Source organism: Delphinapterus leucas, chromosome 13, assembly GCF_059928025.1.
Source record: "Delphinapterus leucas isolate spDelLeu-1000000601 "Yukka" chromosome 13, BTC_Dleu_Yukka2, whole genome shotgun sequence".
Lineage (NCBI taxonomy): Eukaryota > Metazoa > Chordata > Mammalia > Artiodactyla > Monodontidae > Delphinapterus > Delphinapterus leucas.
In genome coordinates this window covers 54,599,400-54,607,422 of record NC_143141.1, presented here as the reverse complement: position 1 = coordinate 54,607,422, position 8,023 = coordinate 54,599,400, and the positions used below count along the sequence as shown (strand labels likewise).

Here is an 8,023-nt window from a genome sequence, read left to right as displayed (position 1 = left end):
CAGAGTCTCTCAAAGGGATGCAGACAAGTCAGGGCTGCAATCACCTGACAGCCCAAATGGGGAGGCATCAATTTCCAACAGGGATCCCTGTTGGCTATGGGCTGGAGTCTTCGTTCCTTGCCACCCGGGCCTCTCCATAGGCGGAGTGCTTGACTGTCCTCACAACATGACAGCTGTCTTCTCCCAAGTGAGTGATCTGAAGGAATCCCCAGGAAGGAAGCCACAGTCATTTATAACCTAATCTTAGAAGTGATACATCATTACTTCTGCTTTTCTGTTGGTCACCCAGACAAACCGTGCTACAGTGTGGGAGGGGAGAACACAAGGTTGCGAATACTAGGAGGTAAGGATCTTTGGGGGCCATCTTGGAAGCTGGCTATCTCAGGTCCAGAGCAGATTTGCAACTTGGATTCACCTGGAATGTAGGTTAAAGTATACCTCCTCTAAAAGCCATTGTCTATTACTGGGAAGAAACTATATCTTAGTCTACTAGTGACCATGCAGACAGACCACCAGGGGCAAATGGAAAGTTACTGACATTTCTCTGCCAGTTACATAACCTCTTGGCAACCTGAGCCTACTAAGTATACTAAGAAACAACAGTTCAACTCAGTCACACTTTTTATGGGTACCAAGGTCCAAATTTAATTTCAAAAGTATGTATGATCTATAGTATAGCCCTGAGAAGGATAAAATGTATAATGAAGTAATATAAAACAGTATGCTGTCCCAAAAAGTTAGGTGATTACTAATCCTATGCATTTAGGAATAAAGTTTTAAAACTTGGCTGTGAAAAAGATGAAAGATGAGAGTTTTTGGCAATAAGCTGAATAATTGAATTTTTATGATATCAGTAGGAATCAATGACTGCTTTTAGCTTTCTGTTTTGGGTGTAAGTTAAGTCACTTTGAATACTTCTGGTAGTAAATTGCCAGGTAGAGATACAATCATTAAAAAGTACTATGTAACATTCTCGGCTTTTTGTAAAAGAAATTTCAGATAGTTTTCAATTTAGGAAAGTCTTCTAAAGGGCTTCATATAAATTAGCTTCTTGAAACTCACAAACTATAAGGTACCTGGCCCAGGCAAAGCAAATACAGAATGGTTGGATATAAATAGCTTTACTGAACTTACATGCACAAATAAATAAATAAACAGCCAATTTTAAACCTGATAGGATTTTTAATCATTCAGTAACTTAGCCATCTGGTTAGGTCAGGATCTATCTGCAGGCTAGAAAGGCTGTTTTAAAAGGCAGAGTAGTGGCAATAAATGACTTGTTCCCTTATCTAACCCTCCAGGTTATCTGTGCTTACATCTACCCTCAGCCCTAGGCAAGGTATGCCCCTAGATGCTCTACCCTTCAGGGGAAGGAGGGAATTATTACAGGTCAAGAGTGTCATTTCTGCCTGAGGAGGAAAAGGAGCCTGGGTGGTATTGGGGTGCTGACTTTATTTTAGCAGTGGTTCTCCAACTTGGCTGCGTAATAGAATCAGATTCTCTGGGGTGAGACTCAGGTGCCAAACCTTTGTTAAGCTCCCCAGGTGATTTCAGTGTGTAGCCAAAGCTGAAAATCTTTGCTTTGGGACAAAGAGTCTCATTGAAGTGCCCATCAGAATCACCTGGAGAGCATGTTAAAGTTACAGAAGGCTAGGTCCCAGCCTCGGAGTTTCTGATTCAGTAGGTCTGGGGAGGGACCCAATAATTTGCATTTTTAACAGGTTTCCAGATGAAGCTGATGTTGCTGTTGTACACTTTGAGAACCAATCTTAGAAGAGTTTGACTTTTATTATATACTGGAGTTCAGCTGTGACTGGGGGGTAAGGGGAGGAATGAAAATTGGCAGAAGGAGAGGACAGCTACCACTAGCTCCCCTCTTCTCAAAGGTAAAGTGAACTGGGATCTACCGCTGCATTGCTCATCCCCTATTTTCTTAGCCCTTATTTTATAGATTGAGAAAATAAAGGCTCTTCAAGGGTCATGTGAACGGCCCAAAGTTGGTTACACCAGAGTTAACGACCCCGTTTTATCTGGTCTCTTTGCACTTTCAGGTCAACCTCTTAACTGCCTCTGCAGCGCGACTCCACTTAGCCCTCATCATTAACCTTTCTCTCCTCCCCTGCCCCGCCCCCAGCGTCCTGACGTCGTTGCGTGGACAACGTGCACGTACGTTCAAAGCACGCAAAGAACGGTCCTCGGAGGCGCATCGCGTGCTGCGCAGGCGCAAGCGGCAAGGCGCTGGAGAAGCGGTCATGGAGTCCGTCAACCCGGTGGTAAGGACCACCCTCCTGGCCTCTCGGCCTGTGCTCCGTGCAGAGGGAGCGCGGTCCCGGGCTCATGGCAGTGGAGCTCCGCACACCCTTTTTTTTTTTTTTCCCTCCTGGCTCTTTACAGACTTTCAGGAGCCCTCTTCCTTAGGGGCTCCTCTGTTCTCCTCCGTGTTAGAGGAAGTGGATGAGGGCCCGTAGCTCAGCCGGAAGTTGGACCTGGCCCCCCGCCAGAAGAGCAAGTGCCCCTCTTCTCCTTCTTACTCCTCATGGAGCTGAGGTCCTCTAGAGTGAGGATTTGAGAAGGTGGTTAGAGATGGAACGCACCTTAAGCCTCCCAGTTTAGTGTGTTTAGAATTACTGAGTTAGTTGTACTCTAATTGTAGTTTAATTTTAGTATGACCACTGTTGAGTCTAAGCTATATTATTTACCCGAAATAACAGGTTTTTAGAGTTCTCCCGCACCCCTCCATTTCCCTATCCTTAAGCATCTTAATGTTTAAGTGTACAGTTGGAATTGATAAACCCAGACGTTGCTTTGTTACCGTTCAGGAGTACGTAAACCTCGCGTGAGAACTGACAGGCTAAATGGTCTTGTGAGACCCTCTATCAATCCTAAAAATTGATTTAAAGAAAGAAAGTCAAGAAATCACGTTTATTTTCAGTTCATTTCAACAGACTTCACATTTGGTGAAAGGCAATGTGCTTGTCCAGATCTGTGTTGTTTTATGGGTTCCATCTATACATAAGAAGGATAAAATGGTTCATTTCTGAAGACAAGTTATTCTTTTAATGTGTATCCTTTTTCTGATAATGTATTTTAATATATGTGAAATAATTATGCTTGAATGTAAGCTTACCGTGTATACCATTTTATTTGATGGTGAAACTCCAAGGAATGTGTGTGTGTTTTCTTTTACATAGGGAAGAGGTTAAGATGGATTTCCTGGGCTATGCATAGTGGACTATACATATACTAATGAAGATAACAGGGAAAGAATATAAAGTCTAGCTGTAGTCCTAGAAGAGAAAGTATGTTCAATTCCTACTTTGCTTTTGAAAAATTATGTTCTAATGGGTTATTTTTGATGGTTGCTGTTACATTCTGAGGGTAGATCTTAAAAGATGTTTTTATCCCTAGGAGTTTTTACCTCTAGCTTTAAGTGTGATCACACTAGCTGGGCCTAACACTGACACATCAGTTAAGCACAGCTTTATCAGGGTAGACTGTTTTAGAAGAAGGAACTAATCTAGGGCACTTAATCTTATTGACTATGCTTGTGAATAACGTATTATTTAAATATTACTGATTGGCTTTTTCATAGGCTCACTCTGGGTCTTTAGAAGGAATAAGTTTAATACCTAACTACTCTTCACATGAATAGGAGTACTTAGAATATTTACTGAGTAGTATGAAAAAGCAGTCCTAGAATGACAGAATTTTCAATTTGGCCTGATTAAGCAATTTGAAATAAGAGCAATTCAACTAAATTCCTATTTTGTTATTTCTTATCAGTAAAACTTCCACTAGGTCAGTATTGTCAGTACACTTAGCATTGCCATTCTTTTTTTGCATTTTTTAATTTTATTTATTTTTATTTGATCTTTTTTGGTGGTGCCGCATGGCTTGTGGGATCTTAGTCCCCACACCAGGGATTGAACCCAGGCAGTGAAAGCGCCGAGTCCTAACCACTGGACTGCCAGGGAATTTCCTAGCATTGCCATTTTGGACTAGGGTGGGAGTGGAGCACAGTTTACATAGATTTGAAGGACTGAGTTTATTTCACAGGGTTGTTTTTCTATTGATATTGACCAGTTTTTAATCTGGTAAAGATCTGCTTTTAGGATGTTACTTAGTCTCTGCAGTATGCAGATTGTGGAAGGGTAAGGTTTATGTCCTCCTTAGTTTCTCTTAGGAAATCCTTTTTGGTGCAGTTGTACTTTTACTTGACCGTGGTTCAGAATATCTTTTTGGACTTTGTATGTTGGAAGCGGGACAGACTTTGGTGACTCTGTTGTAGATGCTTGCCCCAAATTTATGGCTTGGAATTTATTTACATTTATGGAAGTAATATAGTAAACTCTAAAAAAGCTCTCTGGGTCCCTCTGAGAAAAAGGTAAATTGAAAACAAAAGGTTCATTTCCACCTGTCTTAAATTAATTTCCTTTTTAAAAAGGAGTGTGGAGGTTAAATACTGACACAAAAGCCAAGGATCCTAAAAGTAACCATACATCTTGATGAGATTATTATCTCATATTTTCTTGTAGTATTGTGATTCAGCCCTATAGATAAGCTGAGACTATGGGTCTGAAGTTAACCAATTTATGGAAAGCTAAGACTGTATTGGGAATAGGATGCACAGAGTGAAAATCCTTATAGTGGCTTTTCTTCAAATATAAGATTAGAAAGTGTATACTGCATGTTTTTTAAGGCTGGATACACTCAAACTTGAGAATGTAAAACTTTAACAATTGCTTTTATGTAGTCTAAACTCTACAGATCTGTAATTGAAGATGTAATTGAAGGAGTGCGGGATCTATTTGCTGAAGAAGGTATAGAGGAACAAGTCTTAAAAGACCTGAAGCAGGTTTGTAGACAGTAGAAGTTTCTCATTTTTTCAGCTTAAAAAAAATGGATAAATTAAATTCAAACCCCTTAATTATAGTTTAATACTTACCCATTTATTGTGCCTTCAGCTGACAATTTAAAAGTAAAAAACATAGGAGTAAATATCCTAATTTTTTTTTTTTAGAGCAAACATTTTGTTTTTCTCTGCAGCTCTGGGAAACAAAGGTTTTGCAGTCTAAAGCAACAGAAGACTTCTTCAGAAATGGTGTCCATTTGCCTTTGTTCACCCTTCAGTTGCCACACAGCTTGCACCAAACATTGCAGTCATCAACAGGTTGGATATAGTTAATAAATTAGTACTATATGCAGAACAAATTCTCATTTGGTGGCGGTTTGGAATTAGGGTAATGTTCTTAAGGGGAGAGGGCTTGGACTTCACAATCATTGCTATTAAAAGAACACAGGATAAGTCATCACTGCCATGTAATTATTGACAAAAAAATTAGGTTATTTAAACTATTTTTAAAACTATTATAGTCCACAAAGGTGACAAAGCCTTACTTCATAGGAACAAATTATATAGTTTGTGGGCTATTGGAAATACCCTTTGTTTATCTCAGAGGGTTTGATTGGCTCTAGTAAGGGAGTAATCCAGCCACTTGGTGAAGAAGCAGAGGGAAAGATGGGTGCTTGCAAGCTTGTGCATTCTTTCTCTTTCTCTTGCTATCTGTATGTATTGTAAATCTGTAATTGAAATGGAAGCAAAATGGAGTATAAACAGGAATATGGAGGTTATTCAGGCTACTTCACAGTTTTGGATATAAAATGATGGCTAGAAATGGACCATATGCGTATTGTCTTTAATCTTGGACTTAAATCTAGACCTCTGCTTTTAAGGGAAATATTTGTCCATATTATGTCTATCAATTTAAACTGGAAAAGACTAACTGCTAAAAGATAAAACAATACTATTATATCTTTCTAGCCTTTATTTCTTTTTTTCTCCTCTGATTCTTATAATCCTTATGCTATCCTGATGTGTGTGTGTATATACATGTTGATGTACAGAGACGCAGGCACATAGGGATGCACTGACAGACACAGAGGCACACACCAACAGACATATCCAGACTCAGGGGACACACCCAGATACAGACGTGTGCAGATACAGACAGACACACACAAGTAGGTTTTATTGGATTTAGCCGAAATTCAATAGATGAATGTCTGCAAGAGGTAAGGGTAGATTTTGGATTAGATTGTCAGTAAAAACTAGATTGTTCATGGCATACTTGGGGAAATTCACATGAAAATCTTGTGGGTCAAGGTGAGGGGAAAATATCGATAGTAAGGAGGCTACTACCTCGTCTGTTACAAAATGAGAGAATTTAAGTGTGACAGCAATTATAATGTATAAAAATGAAAATAACAATGAGTGTTGAGTTACCAAACACAACTTATATAATGCTGTGCTTAAAATGTGTAACGTTGCTCTTTAAGAGTTAGCCATGGCTGTTTTAATTATTAAGTTGACACATTGAATTACATCAATTGTTCAGTTTTTGGCTATGCTTTCATTTTTAACTTTACTGTTTTATTATGGCATCCCTTTTATTTCTCTATTTAAACAACATTCTTTTAAATTTTTTCTTCATTAAAGAACTTTAAAGATTTTTTTCCTTAGGAGTGGCTTGGAGGGTGGTGAATGTGGAGTAGTAAAATATTTGATTGTCTTTTATGAAAAGCATGGTTCTTAAGAAAAGACTAGCTGGAACACTATTGTAATACTTGATTTTGCCTCAAGATGGTAATATTACCAGTGATTTAAATCACAAAATAGTCTTGCAACTAATATATCTAGCTGACTTTCACTCAGCACTTCTTTCTTTCTAATTCTGTCTTAGAGGTTAGAATAATAGAAATAATTACATTTAAACAAGACAGTTTTTCTTCTTATTCTTTTCTACATCATTCATGATGAAGTGAAGAGGAAGCACATGTATCCTGTAAAACTGCATTATAGGCCTTTTTCCTATCCCTCTTCATTTCTAGGTACCCTGCAATAAGATTCTTGAAGTAAACAGCCTCATAAAATTGAAGTACTTTTTAATTATATCATCTTGTTGTATGCTTCTAAAAGCCTGATTAAGATAGCCTAAACGTACACTACAACCTTTTTATCTCTTGATAACAAGTTCAAATTAAATCTACAGTGGAATAAGTCCTTTGCCTTTGTCTTCTCCACTGTTAAAATTTGTTTGCCCTGTTGTATTTTCTTTGACTCTATTATCCATTTGTTTAGTCATTTGCCATATCTTCAGTTGTCAACTTTTTTTTTTTTTGGTCTCAGGACCTCTTTACACTTAAAAATTGAGAACCTCAAAGTGCTTCCTTTTATGTGGGTTGTTAGTATCTATTTACCATATTAGAAATTAAAGCTGGGATTTTTAAAATGTTGATTTATTAATTAAAAAAATGATTGTATGTTAATATATATTTGTTAAAAATAACTCTTTTCCAGAACAAAAAAATATTTAGAAGACTGGTATTGTTTTACTCTTCTGCAATTCTTGTTAATGTCTGGCTTAATACAAGACAGCTGGATTCTCATATCTATTTCTAAATTTAATCTGTTGTGATATGTAGTTTTGGCAGGAGAAAATCTAATCTTCCACAGATAGATAATTGGAAAAGGAAGAGTGTTTTAATAGCTTTTTCAGGTAATTTGGTACTATGCTAAAACTCAACACGTGGTAGTTTCTGAGAGGTTAGCTGCAAAGTGTAATCTGAAACCATATCAATGGACTTTTTGTGATGTTAAAGTTCACTGGTATATCTTGCATTTTGAATGACTGTCTAACCCCTGTGTAATTTTGTAACATACGTGGGTGACGTGGAAAATATTGGTTCACTGAGTTATACATTTGACACATGGTTCATTGTACAGGATAAAAAATCATATTAATATCTCCACATATCTCACAGAAAAGTGTTTAAGTAGTGGAAAGCGATGAAGCTTACTGTAGTGGATATAGTTTTGAAAATTCTAATTTTTGCTTGAAAGCTTGAATTTTATCATTGCCAAACAAATGCTGTCAGTTTGTTTTCCTTGAGGTGATGGGCACACTTAGTTCATTTTCAAAAGATTGCCAAATACCCAAGTCTGATGAACCATAGTTTCTGTCAG

The 8,023-nt window shown here is 37.8% G+C and overlaps 1 protein-coding gene across 2 annotated transcripts in view; it reads left to right on the top strand.

Moving 5' to 3' along the window:
* The first annotated feature begins 2,166 nt into the window (after positions 1 to 2,166).
* The window catches only part of GTF2A1L (general transcription factor IIA subunit 1 like), a 61,942-nt gene continuing 56,085 nt past the window's right edge, over positions 2,167 to 8,023 (top strand). Inside the window, exons 1-3 of one of the 2 annotated variants that reach the window (XM_022573893.2) lie at positions 2,167 to 2,273; positions 4,754 to 4,855; positions 5,047 to 5,170. In XM_022573893.2, the coding sequence (XP_022429601.2) occupies positions 2,253 to 2,273; positions 4,754 to 4,855; positions 5,047 to 5,170 (247 nt within the window). In that variant the 5' untranslated portion in view covers positions 2,167 to 2,252. Of the gene's footprint in view, positions 2,274 to 4,753; positions 4,856 to 5,046; positions 5,171 to 8,023 lie in introns of those variants that run through there. The other variant, XM_089922352.1, reaches the window with a different exon arrangement.